The sequence below is a fragment of the Falco punctatus genome (genome assembly GCF_963210335.1).
Source record: "Falco punctatus genome assembly, chromosome: 1".
In the NCBI taxonomy this organism is placed as follows: domain Eukaryota; kingdom Metazoa; phylum Chordata; class Aves; order Falconiformes; family Falconidae; genus Falco; species Falco punctatus.
This window is the reverse complement of record NC_137580.1, coordinates 105,658,451-105,676,390: the sequence shown is the minus strand read 5'-3', so window position 1 is coordinate 105,676,390 and position 17,940 is coordinate 105,658,451. Positions and strand designations below refer to the sequence as shown.

At 56.5% G+C, this 17,940-nt stretch overlaps 1 protein-coding gene across 8 annotated transcripts in view; it reads right to left on the bottom strand.

The window, feature by feature from the left end:
- SSC4D (scavenger receptor cysteine rich family member with 4 domains) overlaps positions 1-17,679 on the bottom strand; it is a 29,999-nt gene extending 12,320 nt beyond the window's left edge. For 4 of the 8 annotated variants that reach the window (XM_080381886.1, XM_080381887.1, XM_080381888.1 and 1 more), the window contains exons 1-9: positions 10,726-17,679; positions 7,021-7,056; positions 5,949-6,254; positions 4,258-4,329; positions 3,560-3,874; positions 2,562-2,642; positions 2,209-2,286; positions 1,152-1,463; positions 587-664 (exon numbers count right to left, since the gene is read on the bottom strand). In XM_080381886.1, the coding sequence (XP_080238012.1) occupies positions 587-664; positions 1,152-1,463; positions 2,209-2,286; positions 2,562-2,642; positions 3,560-3,874; positions 4,258-4,329; positions 5,949-6,254; positions 7,021-7,056; positions 10,726-10,897 (1,450 nt within the window). In that variant the 5' untranslated portion in view covers positions 10,898-17,679. Of the gene's footprint in view, positions 1-574; positions 1,464-2,208; positions 2,287-2,561; positions 2,643-3,559; positions 3,875-4,257; positions 4,330-5,948; positions 6,255-7,020 lie in introns of those variants that run through there. The other 4 variants (XM_080381885.1, XM_080381882.1, XM_080381883.1 and 1 more) reach the window with 4 other exon arrangements.
- Between the last annotated feature and the right edge of the window lie 261 nt (positions 17,680-17,940).

Here is a 17,940-nt window from a genome sequence, read left to right as displayed (position 1 = left end):
ACAAGGGCATGTAGCAATAGGACAAGGGGTGATGGCTTTAAACTGAAAGAGGGCAGATTTAGATTAGATATTAGGAAGAAATCTGTCACTGTGCAGGTGGCGAGGCGCTGGCCCAGGCTGCCCAGAGCAGCTGTGGGTGCCCCATCCCTGGCAGTGCCCAAGGCCAGGCTGGACGGGACTGGGAGCAGCCTGGGCTGGTGGAAGGGGTCCCTGCCCATGGCGGGAGGTTGGGACTAGATGATCTTTAAGGTCCCATCCAACCCAAACCCTTCCATGATTCTATGATCCTCAGCTCAGCCCTGTTGGTCCATCTGGTCACCCCTCCACCGAGGTCCATCCCCTCCTCTCCCCACTAGGATCCATCGCCTCCTCTGCCTGGACCAGCTTTGGGGGCACCAGGAGAGGCCACAGCTTAAAGGTGCTGCCAGCGTGGCTTTTCCCCCTCCTGTGGGCTGCTCCAGGTCAGTGCTTCAGGCACTGCCAAAGCTGCTGGCCTCTGTGCAAGCCACCCCTGTTTCCATCCTGTGCCAGCGCACAGCATCCCCAGGGCTGGCCCTGCATCCCCAGGCGGTACCTCGATACCTACCGTCCTTGGGACGAGCCAGGGCCGACGTGGTGGTTGTGACAGTGACTTCTTGGAAATGGTTTCCAGCATCATCAGCACCTGGTGCAGTGGGGAAGGGGTGGGAAAAGCAATTCAGGGGATTCCTGTGCCCCCCAGGGCCGGGTCGGAGCCCCCCAGCAGCAGCATGGGGTAACCAGGGATGGATGCAGGGATGTGTGGAGTGGGATGTGCAGCCACTGTGCTTCCAGGAAAGTGCACGAACGGAGACCAGAGGTGGTACCCACGCTCCATCCGTCACCAGCCATGGCACCCAACCACCACTGCTTTCCCCCCATGGGCAGAAGGAACCCCAGGGTTTGGGGACTCAAATTCACCTGCCACCCCATTTTGGGGACCCCTTTTCCCACAGCCAGCCTGAGTGTGGCCAAAATCCTCCCTATGCCTGTTATCTCACTGGATTTCCGTGCCACCGAGCCAGGCTTCAGCAGAGACCCACGCAGTCGCATCATCCTCCCTCTCCCACCCGGCTGGCGAGGGAAGACCCTTGGGTGGGAGCTGGTGGCCACTGAGCTTATCCCGTTCTCACCTCGGCAAATGACCCCGGCATCCTCGTGGTGGCCACAGTTGTGCTGCCCCCAGCCCAGGTGGAAGCAGTCGGCCAGGCGAGCCTCGCCACCGCCGCAGCCCACATTGTCCAGCAGGATGGGCCCACTGCCGTAGCCGAAGGAGCTGAGGATGGTGGCGGCGAGGGCAGCACCACAGCCCAGCTGCCGACACACCACCTGGGCGTCGGGGAAGTCCCAGTCATCGTCGCAGACGGTGCCCCAGGTGCCATGGTGCCGCACCTCCACCCGCCCGCGGCAGCTCCCGTTGCCGTTCGCCAGCCGCACGCCGCCACCTGCGTGGGGGGCCCTGGCACAGGCACGCTGCCGGGGGGACCACGGCTCCGCAGGGGGTTCGATGTCCCCTGCTGACCCTCCGGGGGCATGGGGTGAGCCCCCGTGGAACAGGGGGTGAGCCCTGGGGATGTGGGGTGAGACCCTGGGGGCATGGGGTGAGCCCTTGGGAACATAGGGTGAGCCCCATGGGGTGAGCCCTTGGGAACATGGGGTGAGACCCCGGGGAACATGTAGTGAGACCCTGGGGGCATGGCGTGAGCCCTTGGGAACGTGGGGTGAGACCCTGGGGACATAGGGTGATTTCTGGGGATGTGGGGTGACCATGAGGACATGGGGCAACTCCCAAGCAGCATGGGGTGAGTACTGTGAGCATGGGGCAATTCCTGGAGATGGGGGGTGAACCCTGGAGGGCAGGGGGTGAACACCCTGGGAGCACAGAGTAAGCCCTGGGGATGTGGGGTGAGCCCCGGGGACATCACTCCCTGGTGTACTCCTGGGGACATGAGAGCCCTGGGGAGGTGGGGTACATCTCAGGGGCATGGGACAGCTCCCTGGTGGCTTGGGGTGAACCATGGGGTGCTCAAGTTCCCCCAGGGAATTGGGAAGGGGGGTAGCCCTGGGAGCATGGAGTAATTTGCAGGGCTGTGGGGTGAGCCCTGGGGATATGGGGTACCCCCCAGAGATGTGGAGCTTAGGGGGGCCATGCTGGACCCTGTGAAGGACCGGCAGTGGCCACATACTTACTTTCCTGCTCGATGGTAAGGAGAGCGGTGGTGACCACCTCGGTGGCCTGGGAGGGCTGGTATCTGCTGTCTGTCACTGCTGGGACAAGTGTGGGGACACACGGGCGTTGTGGAGGCCAGATCCTGTGCCCACCACCCCTGCTCCGGTTGGTGCCAGCAGCCTCCAGCACCACAGCAGCCCCATGGCAAGCTCCTGCCACGGGCAATGTCACCCCCCGAGCCTACGTGCGGCAGGACCCCAGGGGGACTGTGCTGGGTGACAGGAGGACACAGGAGGCACAGCCCTGCCCAGCAAGCCCCCAGCCCCGGCAGCAGCACGTGGGTGAGCTGGGTGGCTGCTGGGTGACCTCCTACCTGTGGCCGTGGCAGTGAGAGTCTCTTCATAGTCCAAGGCTACGGAGGTGGTGAAGGACGTGCTGGTGGACGTGTCCAGCCCTGCAGTGACACAGAGGAACAGAGGTGACAGATGGGGAGAAGCTGCAAAGCTGTGAACTTGCTTACTCCAGGAGGCAGACCCGGGGTCATCTGCTAGCTCTGGGATGATGGGGATGGAGATGGACCACGTCCATCTGCACATCCCCACTGCCCACATGCTGGAGATTGCGCTTCTCCACCCCAACCCCAGCACCGAGGTCCCACGTGCAGCCCCGAGGGGTCCTTCGCTTCTGGGAGGTTTATCAGGCAGGGTTCATTAGCTCTAAAGCTTTGTTCTTCCCCTGCCCCGCTGAGCAAGGGCTGTGCGTGGTGGTGCCATCGGCTCTGTGCCCTGGCCAGGTGCCAGAAGGGATGGGGACATTTAGGGGAGAAAGGACCAGCCTGAGAAAATTGTCCCTTTTTCCCGCATCAGCCCTTTTGTTCGTTAATAGTGGGAAAGGGAAAAGCGCTGGCACTTACCGCTCCCGTCATTAGCTGTGATAATGAGGGAATTCACGGGGATTATTAACATTATAAATGGTAATCAGCGGAGAATGGCAGAAATACATCATTTAGGGAGGGGAAAGGGGAGACAGGCTGGGCCTGGCATCACGCCCAGCCCCTGGCAGCCACTCGCTCCTTCCGGACATGGGCAGCTTGTTTTCGAGCCAGCGGAGCAGGGAAATGGCAGGTCCGGCAGATGCATTTCCCTTGCAAATTGCTGCTCGGGCTGTGTCCCAGGCTCTCAGCACCGTGTCGCAGCCTGCTCCGGAGCGCCAGGATGACGGCAGGTAAGGAGAAAGGATGCTCCCGCCGCGCACAGCCCGGGTCCCTGCCTGACCTTGGGCACGTCAGCATCCCTCCGAGGCCATTTCTCTTTGGAGACCAGACTATCTCTGGATTTTTTCCCCCGTGAAGGTGGTGCTCTGTCCCGCTACCTGTACAGATGACCCCAGCATCCTCGTGGTGGCCGCAGTTATGGATGCCCCAGCCGAGGCTGTAGCAGGCAGACAGGAAGGGCTCGCTGCCATCGCAGTTGACGTTGTCCAGGAGGATGCGCCCCGTGCCGTAGCCGAAATAGGCATTGCTCTTGTAATCCAGGGCTTGGCCGCAGCCCACCTGCTTGCACACCACGCTGGCGTCGCTCATGCCCCAGTCGTCGTCACAGACGGTGCCCCAGTTCCCGCGGTAGAAGATCTCCACCCGGCCTTGGCAGGTGTCGGTTCCACTCACCAGACGGATGCTGCCGTCACCTGGAGGGTGGCAGCAGGCGGTGAGAAGGACATGACTTTCCCCAGGAGGTCACCACACGTGCCACCTCACAGCGATGCCACCCAGCCTGGGTCTGGCAGTGCCCGTGACGGCAAAGAAACTGGGTGAGAAGCAGCGGGGAAGGGGTGATGCTTTAGGATGGCACAGATGATGGGAGCCTTGGTGAACCTCTGGGGTAGGGTTTGGCCATGGCCAGCACAAAGATGGGGTCCCCAGGGGTCTGCCCCTCAGAGCCAGAGAGTCAGGGTGCTTCATGGAGGGGCAGCGGGTGATGGGGGGGGGCGGATGGGAGGGTGGGGGGTGCTGGTCTCTACCATCCCTCAGCCAGGACAAGCCTCTTGCTAGCGACAGCTGAGCAGCTTACTTTCCCCGTCCTGCACTGAGGCTGTGAGGGTCCTGCTTGTCGGTCCTTCGCTGGCTTGCGTGGGCGAGAACTCTGGAAAGGGAAGCAGAGCAGTGGCAACCGTGGCTCCCCGCAGCCATCCCTTCCAGAAGCAGGCTGCAAGCAGTGCCCCACACGCTGCCCACCCTGCTGCTCCCCCAGTTCGGGCACCAGCCCCCACACGCACACCAGCGAGCACGTGCTGCGGAAACAAGCAGGTTTGCACCAAAGCAGCCCCCATGGGGAAAGAAAGAGGGGTCTGCGGCTGCCCCTGCCCAGAGCTAGCTTCCCAGTTACAGATGCAGGATGGAGCCAGGACCTCAGGTGCTGGTGTAGTGGGAAGTTGTGCCTGGCAGCATGGCATGGGCACCTGGAGTAAATCACAGTGCTGAGCTGTCAGGAGTCAGGCTCCAGCGTATCATGGGATTTGGATTCGAAGTCATGGCATATATATATAGAAAAAAACAGTAATATTTTGATTTTCCTGCTGTTTTTACCTATATTTCTTTTGCTAACGATGTTGCTTCAAGCTACCCTATTGCCCACCTTGTCCCAGCTCCTCAGCTGGGCTGGTGAAATTACCTGGGGGTGGTGTGGGGAGCTGCCTGGGAGCGGAGCCAAGTGGTCCCATAGCCAGCCACATGCGTGCCCAAGGGCTGCAGGAAGCATCCCGGGAAAGCCAGCCCACCGACACGGTGTAGACCTGACCAGCCCCACACTTTCCTCCATAATCACAACAGACAGAAAGCTGGCTCCTGAAAGCTCCCACACGGCACGGGTGGGAGCACCTTTCCTAGGGGTCTGGTGCTTGGGTCAAACGCTTGCATCTCCCCTGAGGGCCACCCCAGAGCATCTCCTGCTCTCCTTCGCCAACCAAGCTACAAACACCTAATGGCTCAAGCCGCTCCTCGACCCCCAGACCCATCTCCCCCACCTCCTGCTCCAGTCCTTTCACCTCCTTTCCAGCAGTGCCTTGATTCAGAGCTCCTGCTCAGTCCACCACCTCCTTTCTCTGGTTGCTGCTGGTCCGACCCACCAGCCAGACCAGCATCCCTTCCTTTTCCAACCCTGCTTCTGCAGGACACCAGGATTCACCAAGCAGTTGCAGCCGTGGCCAAGCTCCGGGTCTGCACAGCCTCACATTTACGGGTCGTTGATGCGTGGCTGATGAGCAAACCCTACGCAGCTATGCAGGAGGAACGTGTAGCGTATATAGGGGTTGGCATGGAGCTGTTCCACTTTCACTTGCCAAGTTCGAACACTTTCCACTGCTTTTCTCACCTTTAGGAACATTTCCTACTGAAAAGCTCAGCAATTTAAAGAAAAACGAGTCAAAAGGGGAAGGAGCAGTTGGGCAGCGGCTGACTTAGAGGCAGGAGCGTGGGTGGGTGTGTGCTCTTTCCCCAGGGATCATGCTGGAGAGGTTGCAAAGTCCCTGAGCTGGAAGTGACGGGGAATACAGAACAGGCTGGTCACCTTATGGAGCACCAGCCTGCTGAGCTGGGAGATGGCCTGGATTAAGGAAAGGGATAGAGGAAGGATGCAGAGGAGGTTTGGCTGACCCAGGCTCCGAGGAACAGGCTCTGAGATGCAACTCTTGGGCACCCCGAAGGCATGCAGCACCTCAGGCACCCCCCTGCTCTCCTTGCCCCCAAGGAACCAAACCTCGTTACCGTTGCATATGACAGCCACGTCCTCGTAGTGGTAGCAGTTGTGGATGCCCCAGCCATGGCTCCAGCACTCGCTCAAGGCTGCCTCCCAGCCCTTGCAGTCCACGTTGTCCAAGAAGATGGGCCCGCTCCCTTGGCCGAAGGTCATGGCAGCCGGGAGGGCAATGGCATGGCCGCAGCCCAGCTGGCGACACACCACGTTGGCATCCACAATGTCCCAGTCGTCATCGCAGACGGTCCCCCAGGAGCCGTTGTAGAGGATCTCCACTCGCCCCTGGCACCGGCTGGGCCCATTGGCGAGCCGTATCTCTGGAAGGATGAGCAGAGAGAGGTCCCTCAGCAGGCAGGAGGTGACAAACGTTTGGTGGGTGTCATGGGGAGGGTGTGAGCCCTCTCTGCACCATGTCTCTGCTCCTTAAATAAAATGGTGACACTTTGCTGTAGCACGAGGCAGTGGTTGGCTTGGTGCTACCCACCTGGGCTTCTCTTCGTCTGCTGGAAGCAGCAGACATGAAGACTCAACACATCTCAGTACATAAATGAGATGCTCCATCATCCCATCCTCTTGCCTACTAATGGCCTGGGCAATAACGCAACAGGAGAAGCGGAAAGCAGACATGTCGCATCACGTGATGACGTACGATGGGTGACAAGTGACAAGATGCAATTAGCAATTCACATTAGCCTCAACAAAAACGTCTGGAGCTGGTCCCACATGGGAGTTGGTGGGATGGAGGTGATCTCTCAAGCTGCTGGCGATGGGGAGCAGGCGTGTAAGTGTCCCTGGCCTGCCATGTCAAGGGAATTATTTGCTTGGGTGTGACAAATGGCACAGGGACAGGGACTCAGCAGGAGGTGGCAAAATTCCTCTCTTGGGATAATAATCAGAATAGGCATAATTAAAAATCTCTATTTCATTTCTGTAAAAGAAATTTAGCTTTTTGTTGCCACCTTTTGTTCCAAACCAATATGCTGCCTTTTTGAAATTCCCCAAAGCCCATTTTTAACCAAAAAAAATGCATTTTTCCATTACCAAACTTCCTAGAGAAAAGCAGCTTTAAAAGAAGCATCTCACCTGGGAATGGCAACAGCATGGACTCGGAGGTGGTGCCTGCAAGGGAGAAGAAAAGGAATTGGATCTCCCCAGCATCCCTGCAGTGAGCAGAGGAGGGATGCAGCTCAGACGATGATGGCAACAGGGATGTGGGTGGGCATGGCAGGGACCAGCAAGACATGGCAGCCCCCTGGATCCTTCTCTTTTCTGCAAAGATGGGAGGTTTGTAGGGGAAAAAATAACCACCCTCACCCAGGGCATCATTTCATCTGCTTCACAGGTGGAGAAACTGAGGCAGTGGCACGTGATGTGGGTGCCTGCGGCTCTGTGGTGGGACTGTGCTTTAAGCACTGGGTTACTGGCGTGGGTACCTGCCCCAGGTCCTGCTCCCCCTGGCCTTGCCCAGCTCCCCAAGGTGAAGCGTGGCTGGGGGGTGCCCAGGGCACCACTACCAGCTCCCTGAGGGTGAGCATCATTCCATGCTGGCACAGGCACTGTTGACCATCAAGGGAGAAGGAGCCCCATGGAAAACTGGGGTGGTGAGATGGCGATGAGGAAAACCAGCCCTGCCTGTTACGGGAAACCCGCTGGAGAGCTCCTGATGGAAGATGCTGCACTGGGCATCCCTATCTGCGTTTCAATTGATTTTTTTCCTTTTTTTCCCCCAAAAAGTCCACTTCTTTACAGCTTTACATTTATACATGTGTACCAACACACCTGTTCATGGGGTGCAGGCACCTTAAGGGTTGGAAACAGGTGGTGCTGGAGAACTGCAGGCAGCCACTGCTGCGCACCACTGGGCAGGATGATGCTCCTGGCGTGGGCAGAGCAGCGTCCTGTCTGCTGCGGAGCTCAGGGTGAGCCCCGCTCTGCAGCCCATAAAACACCAGTGAGACCAGCTGCACCGGACTGGTGTGGGGGTACACAGGTGTGGGTGCTTGTCCCTTCACCTGCCACCCTTCGGGGAGTGTGACACCTCTCACTGGGTGCTGGTGGCACCATCGATGGCTCGAGGAGAAGAGGTGGGTTAGAAAGCGTGAGGGAGCAGAGAGGAGCAGGGAGCACAGCCACGACCACAGCTCCACGGCTGGGAATCCAGCTCTCCCAGTAATCAGAGCCTGGATGATGCTGCCAAGGGCTTAACAAGACTTTGTCACAGAAATATTCCCCCACAGCCAGGAAGGAGCTCGGTGGAGCACAGCAAGCAAGAGCTGGGAGAGGAAGGACACCTCCGTTGTTTTCCCAATTAAACAATTGGGATAAATATATATATATATATTAGGGTAAATAAAACAAATAAACTGCTTTCATGTAGCAGTAGGGGTAAATCCAGGGGAGACGTGCTGGTCGCCTGCAGCACCAGGCAGAGCTGGGGCTGGGGCTGGTGTAATCTGGGGGTGCTGGACAATCAGGGTGGGGTGTCTCGATCCCAGCTGGCTCAGGAAGGGCAGCGACACGTGGACAGACCCCCAGTGATTTCTGCCTCAGGGCTCAGCTGTCCAGCCATATGCGAAATAGTGCTGCTGAGGGGCTTTCACCCCCTTTTAATTCTCAGCCCTCTCTGACCAGCTTGAACAAGCAGCATCTGGAGGAAGCTGAACGCTTGCAGGATGCATCCCCATCCCAGCCAGCCTTGATTAAATAAGGGCTCGGAGAGAGCCCTGCCAGAAACCCAGTGCCCGGGGGTATGGATGCTTGGGGAGGGGTGTAGGCAGGCTCCCCCCACCCGGCTGGGCCCTTCTCCCACAGCTTGGGTGTTATTAGGGCACAAAAACCCTCTCAGCCCCAATTCTGAGTGATGTGGGGTGCCCCCTGGGGTGCTGCCAGCATGGGGTACCGAGGTCTCCAGCTTGTTCGGGGCATCATGGCAACATGATCATGATGCCCCAGGGGACGGTAGATGGGGGTGGGTGGCTGGACCTTGTGGATGTCCCCACCGATGCCCCAGGAGTGTGCAAGCCCTTGGATCTCCGTGGGCACCCCAGCCTTGAGGCTTCAGCTGCATAGCCCTCTCCCGTGGGTGGCACCTTCCCAGCAAACAAAAACCCTCCATGGCAATTACACCAGCCCAGGGCTGATCATCGCCCGTGGTGGCTCCGTGGCCTCTTTTCCTACCCCTGGCTTGGACCAGCCCTGTCCTGCTTCGCACTCAGCCTACGAGCAGTGATGGGAAGGTCGATTCCTGCCACTCCGAGGTAGATGTCACTGCCATAAGAAGCGGGGTAAGCCTGGAGGGGATGTTCCAGCAGATGAACCCACCTCTCTTTTGCCTTGCTGGGATGTTGCCTGGGAGACCATTAAGTCAGCTACAAAACAGGGCTGTCAAAGAAAGACCTAGAAGCCCTAAGAGAAAAGAGTAAGGCAAGTGTCTGGCTGTAACTATAGCTTAGCACCCCGGAGCAGGGGCTGGGAGTGCGATGCCACCTGGAGCTGGGGAGCTCCAGACGTGGTCAGGCACTGCTGCCCACCCCAGCCATCCCAGCTGGATCCAGGCAGGTTGGGAAGTGATGCTGCAATGCCAGCAAGAACTGGGGATTGAGCAGGGGGGACCAAGGGAGCAGAGAGGCTGGCTTGCCAAAGGAAAGGACAGGGAAGGACATGGCAGCCCCATGGGCTGGATAACAGGGAAAAGGTAATTCAGATTACCTTTGTGTCAAAAATGTGGAGATGTGAGGCTTTTTAGGAAGAGTGTTTGATCCTGGCTGGTATTGATTTTTAACACTTAGTCCACCCCAGCGCCGAAGAAACAGTGGATGAAAAAGACACTGTTAAATATTCAATATTCATCTCCCTTTAAGTCAAAATCAAAGCTCTAAAATATTCATTTGAGAGCATCCTCCAGCAAAGTCAAGAGAGACCTGAAAAAGTATGCCTGGTATGTCTACGCTAATGAGGAAGGAGAAGAAACTAGTGTTTTTTGAGAAGAGACAGAGCCCTCCGCATTTCTCTGATCCAGCTTCACAAAGCCAAAGGAAAAAGGGAAACTAGCTCAAATAAACAGCATCCCTCCCAGGGCACGGTGCTAAATAAAACCACCAAGTGGGAGGACAAATCGCCCTTTGTGTGCCTGTTAATGAAGAGCACGGGAGAGCCTGGCAGTGCAGGGGACAGTGGCAGAGCCAGCGGGGTCCCCTCCAGGTCCCCACACCCCGACCGCAGGCGCTGGCAGATCGGGGATGGGGGGAAGCTCCAGCTGAGGGGGTGGGAACTGTAAAACCTGATTTAATCCAATTATGGTGTCTGACTACACCTTAATTGCTTGCTTTCTGGCTGGCTTTGTCTTGGCGGGGCTTTGTTGAGGCAGGAAGGTGTTACCAACCGCCTGGCTGTAATTACACGGATAAAGTCACGCCAGGATAATTATGCAGCCACAGCGCTCTGTGCAGACCTCATTTGAGACTTTTTTCCAGTTCAATTTAAATGCTTCCCAGCCCTGGTTGGACAGTGTCAGCCAGGAGTGGCTTGGGACCGGTGTCCTCAGGGGATGGGTGCTCATCCCACCCATCCCAGCAGCAGGATGGCCCCACAGCTCCCATCCCTCGGCCATCAGCATCCTCCCAGCGGTGCTGCCAGCTGCATGCTACCCTTGAACGCTGAACTTGCCATCATGCATAGGTCGTGGTGGGTGATAAGAGCTGAACTTGTTCCCACACCCCTGTGCGCTCTCAGCACCATTGGGGACATCGTGATATTCCTGCTCACGGCTCTGGATGAAGAAAATCTCACCCGTGGGGCCAAGGAGGAGGACGAGGAGCGTGGCTGGCATCAGGGAGAGAGGCAGCACCCCCATGTCTGGCGTCCCCATGCTGTGCCAGATGGCCAGGCAGGGACCAAGTCTCATTGCTGCACCGCAGTCCTGCTGCAGACGGGTGTCCAGAGGATGCTGTCCCTGAAACATGCAGACAGCAGTGTTGGTGGTGATGGCCAGGAGAGCCTTTGTCCCACCAAGGGCCGTGCAGGACTTGCAAACAAGTCCCTCCTTGGCACTTGCTGGAACAGTGACCCCGAGTCACATGAAAAATAATTCAGGTCGGATTTATTGAGAACATTTTTACGGGTGGCAAGATGAAGCTGCAGGGCTACATCCCACCCGTGAGACAAAACTGGAAGCAGGGAGAGCCTCGGAGCTGTGCTGCTGTACAGGCAGAAGGATGGACCCCAGACCCACCAGGACACCTAGATGCTGAGCCTCACAGCTCTCACCCAGGGTCTTAGCCCCCAAGGTGTTCAGGGAACCATCCCATTTGCATCCACATGGGGCTTGTCCTTCTGTTACTTCTATGTGAGGTTACAAGCAAACCCCATAGCACATATACACCATATACCCCACGCTGCACATGCGTAAACTGAGTCACCTATTAATTCCAGACACAACTGGGATGGAGCTCCCCATCCACACAAGCCTGAAAGGTGCTTCCTAAAAGGCAGAGGGGACCTGGACTCCACCAAGACACGTCAGACAACCCCCTTTGGAAAGGTATGGTCTTTCACCTCCAGCCAGGCTGCCTACCCCATGTCCCCCCCCCCTCCAAGGTTGCTCTGGCTCTGCCGGTGACAAACACCCAGCTAAAGGCCACAGCCATGGTCAACCCTCTGGTTTGTCTTGGTTCCTCTCCCTCCAGTAGGCTCCTGGAGACCATGCCCACCTCCTTCTGTGCGAAGAGGGGATCTGCTCCGCAGGTGACATAGTCTCCTGGCTGCCCTTCCCAGCACCCAGCCTGCACTGGGGTCCCCACGGTGGAACCCATGTGGTCATATATGGCACTTGAGCTACCAGAATGCCCCATCTGGTGCCTTGCACCCATCTTTCTTCACCACCCCATGATGAATTAATGCACCCAAGAGCTCTCCTGGGCAGCTCCAGTCCCTGGCCACCCGTGTCCCCCAAGACCTCCACACTAACCACACAGGATGAGACCTTGCCACCTTGGCTAGCACATTCCCAAGGGCCCCATTGTCTCTGCTTTTCTTCATCCCATGGGAAAAAGCAGGGAAAGGCATTTCTGTGGGAAGGCAGAAATTCCTGGGGGCTGATAGGACAACCTCATTCACCTGGGGGACGGAGACAGAGATGCAAACTCCACCAGGACAAGGTGGGAAGCAATCAGGGGAATGTCAGGCATAAAACAAGGAAGAGATTAGATATTGTAAGACGACGCTTCCTCTTCATTTACTGTTGCCTTCAGAAATTACTGCTGAAGTGGCGGATTTCTCTCTGTTTCACCCAGCCCTATGGGGGAGCGGCGTGGGGGGCTGCCTCTGCCCTCTGTTGCACCTCTGGGACCCCGACCAACATCCCAGCAGTCCCAGCAGCTGGCCTGACAGCAGCACTGGGACAGCAGCGTGCGCTGGTGGAGGAGTGCCATCGTGAGGATGCTTTCATATGCTGGCTCTAAAGCCAGGCTGTAAGTCTCAGCTCAGAGCCCTAAAATTAGTCCTTCCAGCCCACATGAGGCACAGCATCTCCTGAAGGGATGGGCACTGACTGCTGCCGCTTGATGCTTCCAATGATGGGCAGAAACTTGGGAAAGGACATTAAAATCGGTGGTACCAGTGACCAAACCCCCCCACCCTGTGGAAACCCCTCACCCAGCCTTTCACTGCTCCTGGTTTTCCAATGTGGAGGCATGGGCTGGCAAGATCTCCCAGGTGGGACTGCGTGCTGGTGCCGTGTCCACACAGCCAAGGTCCCTCAAGACCATGGGCTGGGGGAGCTCCCAAACCTCCAGCCCAAGCCTTTGACTTTGTTGCCTGCACCAGTGAGAGTTGATGGTAGATCAAGGCATTTTGCATGCACCAGTGTGAGGTGGTGGTGGCACAGTGCTGGAGGTGCAGGATGGAGCCATCACGGCTGGGATACGGTCTCCTTACACCTCCCTGCTCTCACGGCTCAGCTCCTGCTGACCAAGCCTTGGGAGGAGACCCGCCAGCAGACAGACGGCTCAGTGACGGGGGATGAAAACCAATCTACTCCCTAAGGTGGTGTTGTTCAATACTCCATTCATCCTTCCTGCAGCGCTGAATAATGTCGCCTTTTGTCCCACAGCCCTCCCCGCTCTCTGGTGGGGCAGGACTGACAGACGGCCCCTCTGCTGCCCTGCTCCGGCCAAACCCCTGCATCATGTCCTGCTCTCAGGGATGCTGTCATCGCCGGACACTTTTGGGCTGGAGCCATCGTGTTCCTGCTCCCTGCCAGGGCTGCAGCGGTCATTATCCGCTGCAATGCTGTGCCACAGCTGACCCTCGAAAGGTAAAACCTGACTTTGGTGGGCTTTTCCACCTGCTTCTCCAACCTTGCCCCAGCGCTCGAAGTTCAGCTACAAACTGAACCCCCTTTCCTTGCAGCCAGGGGGGTTGGGGCTCTTTATGAATGCCTATAGATTAAAAACTGCTTTTAAGCCATCATAAGCCATTGTAGCAAAGCACAGCACCCCTCTCAAAGGGTTGCTGAGTTGGGTTGCTGAAAATGCCTCCAAGCAAAGGTCTTTCCAGCTCTTGGGTGCCTTGCAAAACCATGCCTCTGTCGGAAGAAGCAACGCACCCTGGCTCAGCCCCCACAAGGACTGGCCACTGTGTCTGATGCCAAACGTAGAGGGCAGGAGCAGGGCTCTAACACGGGGCACAGAAAGTCCCCGCTATCACCCCGGTGAACACACCCCAGCCAACACGCTGTGCCCAGCCAGCTCCGTGCCCTCGGTGAAAACTCCATCCTCCCACCTGGACAAGAGACCTTGCAGGTCCTTTGGTCCCCTCTGGTCCCCCTTGGCCATGGCTGGACTGACCTCCCTGCTCTCTAGCTGTCACTTCTCCAACTATTCAAGCAGCTTCATGAGAAATTACAGTCCTTAAACCACCACTGCCCCGTCAGATCCTTACTTGTAATTACCTTGCTGACCTAAAAAAAAGCATCATAAATCCACATACCTGTTTGGTATTTTCTTTCCAGTATAAAGATCGGTATAATGAATCCCAGAAATAAGTATTCTCTTTTGAAGTAAAGAGCTGTGTAGTTAGTTAAAAAAATTAAAAAATAATTGTTGAAATGAATATTCCCAGTAAAAACCTGATGGGGATAAGGCAGGAATTTTGTCTTTAGGTGAGATCTCGTTTAGTAAATTCAAAAGAAAGAAAGAAAGAAAAAGAATCTCATCCATCAACTGAACAGCTCCAGCCTGTCATCTCTTTGCACCTTTGGGGCCAGGAGGCAGATGCTGGATTACAGGTTTAGCGCCGGGGCGGCAGCCCTGCATCCCATCCCAGGGCAGATCATCCTGAAAGCCAAGGAGGAAGAGAGGAAGGAGGAGAGGGAAGAAGGAGAGAGAGAGGAAGAGAGGGAAGACCTCTAGGGAGACATGGCCAGGAGGGAATGGCTCGGGTTTCAGGAAGGCAGGCAGGGACACATCCTTAAATTGGGTGCTGGCGGAGCCTGGGTTACGCCTCGGGGGAAGGGAGAAGCCAGCTGGGAGGATTTGGGCTGTACAGCTCCTTCCCACCTCCCTCCTTGGCTGCCTGAGTGCCCACCTGGAGAGGAAGCCCACAATAACCAACTGGCTGGAAATATTCCTGCCGGTGCCTGAACCAGCACTGGGATGCAGCAGGAGGGGGTGGTCCCAAGCCTCCCGCCCTGACCAGGGGACTCGGGGACCGCTTGCAGGGACCCCACGCCTCCTGCAAACCATGGTCCTCCCTGCCCGTTCCTGGGCCAGAAGTTGCTTTCAGAGATCCTTCTTTCCAGGGTTTTCCCTGCCTGGCTATCCAGGACAGCTCTGCCGAGGACGTTAGCGGGACCTGCCACATCCTTGCGTGGAAGGATGCCATACCCCAGGGATGGAAACCTTGCTCGTCCACCTCCGTCACCTCGCGTGGTACACATTTATCTTGTCTCCTTCAGCTCCCGACTGGGGCATCTCTCTTCATTTTACGAGGAAATGTGTTCATCCATTTTTAGACATTTTGACCATCATTGCAAGTAAAAGCCTGACAACACAAGACTCTTGGGGTCCCACCAGCCTTGAAGGCAATGGGACAAGGACCCCCAAACATACTGGGCTTCCCTGTCTTGTGAATTCTTAGGCTCCCAGCGATTTTAGGAGTCCGGTGTGCTTTTGGCTTTGAACAAGTACATCTTACAATCAACAGGATTCCTGCCCTGGCTTTCATGGGAGGCAGCAGTTGCCTCCTTGCTGCTGGAAGGCTCATTTGCTCCCACACAAAGCCCAGACCCTTAAACGGCTTTAAACGCCTGGACTTTGTGTTCTAACTCAGTACAAACCAGGCTCTGGCTGCAACTGTTGCTAACTGCACGGTTCCCCATCTGCCATTACTTTCTTGTACGGATTCAGTAATTAGCAATTAGGCATTTACTTTTTATTCCCCAGTAGCAGCAAAGTTCTAATTAGCCAGCTCGCAAACACAAGTTTCAAAGATGCCTTTTAAGTCTGTTTTGCCTAAACTTTGACAAATTCTCCGCTGTCCTGGCTAGCTGCCAGGGCGCACAGGCTGGAAATCATCAACTTCAGCATCGATCCACATCCAGACTTCGAACACCAGGAACATAAAAGTCCCTAAATGCAAATGCTCGGGGGTAAGGTCAGCAGCCTGAAGATGCTGTCACCTCGTCCATGATTTCTCAGGCCATTTGAGCAGCATCTCAGACGTTTTCCATGTCTACATTGTTACTGCATGTGCTTTGAGTGGCTTGGCAGTATCAGGCTACAGGCTTACGCCGCTCCGAGGAAGAGAAAACACAGCCAGCCTTATTCAAGGAACAGCCACCACATAAGAAAGGCTAATTATAAAATTCCACAGGGCAGCAAGGCTGTTCTTTTGTTCGCCAGGAAAAAAAAGGAAGCTCTTTTTGTCCTTCGTGATGGTCCTGCTGCCTAGTCACTCAGGGCCATGGGTGATGCTCATGGGAGAGTGGCTTCTGGAGGGGTCAGGGCTGAGCAGGACCATTCCCACGTCCACTCAGCATCCGACACGCACCACGAGCAGCATCTGTCACAGCTTCCTATGGCAGCGGGGTGGATGGCATCTACAGCAGCCGGCACCAGATCTCTTTGATGGCAGTAGCTCAGTCGTGGGTGGAGGCTGGGGAAAACAAGGGGCTCACAAATCTGCAGACAACACAGAGCTTCCAGAATGATGATGATAATAAAAAAAAGATTTCCCTTTTCAATTAGCTGGGAGAATAAAGAGAGGAGAGAGAAAATCATTTGTACATACTGTGCCATCATCAGGAAATATGTTGTTGATTTAGAAGAAGGGCCTGGCACAATATAGAAATGTCAGAAACTACAACAAAAGCATCTTTTTTGCTGGCTGGAGGAAAGGACAGGGCTGAGCTGTTCCTCAGAACACCGGTTGCTGTGGCGAGCCATTAGCCAGCTTATAACGAACGGCAGGTTTCCCCTGGTGATTGCTGAGCTAAATTACCAGGAATTTACAGGTTTCTTCTCGCTGCTGCCTGTGCTTTGGGGAGCAGTGGCACCAAGGATGCTGCACCTGCAGCAGGATGGAGCGTTCCCTCTTTCCACACCCTCCTCTGCTCCTCCAGCTGCTCCAGGACATGGGCAGCGGGGGGGTACCCCACAATGGAGCGTTCCAGGAAAGGAGCTCTCACACCCCAGCCCAGCCAGCATCCAGCAGCCTTAAGAGAAGGGAAAGACGTAAGCGCAGAGCAAGAACATCTCAGTTCCCCTGTTGTGGCACCCAGCCCTGCCTCGGTGCGGCTGGAGCTGTGGTCCTAGCACACCTCTGTGCTATTTGGTAACCCAGCTGCTAATTTTAATGTATTTTCTGGCAGCTGGTAAGGGCTGAAGGAAGAGTAGGGCTGAGGGAAGGGCAGCTGCAGCCCCCAGAGAGGCTCAGCATTGCCCTTGGCTGCTGCAAGCTGGAGCGCCGGGAGAGGTACCCATCCCCTCCCCAGACAAAATCACCTTTGTTCCTCCCAGTAATCTGCTTCCTGACCATCGTGCTGCAGAAACCACCCCAGCCAGGTGAGAAAGAGCAGCCCAAGGACATGGTGCTGACAGGCGGCTCTCCGGATGGCAGCTGACCCATGCCACAGGCTCTGGCTGTCAACCAGAGCTGCGGAGGAGCAGGCACGGACCGTAGGGGGGATGAGGGGATAGGAAACGGGGAGCTGGGTCCCCTCGGTCACCCAGGCTAGTCACAGCAAAGGCACTCGCTGTGCACCATCACCTTTAGGGTATCCTTGTAACTCCCTTTTCTGTGTCCCCTCTCACGGCATTGCCTGTCTGGGTGAAACCTCACCCTGCACTGGGCTCCCAGCGGTGGGATCCTATGGGACAACAGCCGCTCATATACGATGTGTCCGTATATAAGTCCATCTATAAGGAAGGACCAGACTTCCCCTGCTCCATGGCTGGCAGCACCAGGGAGTAAAGGCAGCCTGCTTCTGCTGAAGCGTTGCTGCTGTTAGACAGGGCTGCTGCAGCCACATCCGAAGTGCTTTTAAATAACGCCCAGAGAGCTTGCGCCATGCCCAAGCTGTCCCCTTCATCAGCTCAATCCCAGGTGGCAGAGAGCAAATGGTTGGGAAGTGGTGACCTGTACGGGGACGGACAGACTGACGAGACAGACGGGGGGTGGACGTCGCTGCCTGCCGGCGCAGAAACCCACGTGGGATGGAGATGCTGCGTCCGAGCCTGACACTTAGAAATACAGAACAATTTGGGTTGGAATGGGTGGAAGGGACCTTTACAGGTTTGTCTAGTCCAGGCCGATCCAGAAAACCTCCCGGAGGGATGGATGGCATTTTTGGCTGCCACACAGCTGAGTGTGCACTAGGTGGCACGCATTTTCAGGAAGAAATGCTTGAGGCAGCTGGGAGAGGGGTTGGGGTTTGGCAGAGAGCAAAGCCCCACTGGTGCCAGCCCCAGTGGTTCTGGGGGCTCGGGGGGGGCTGCAGGCGATGGG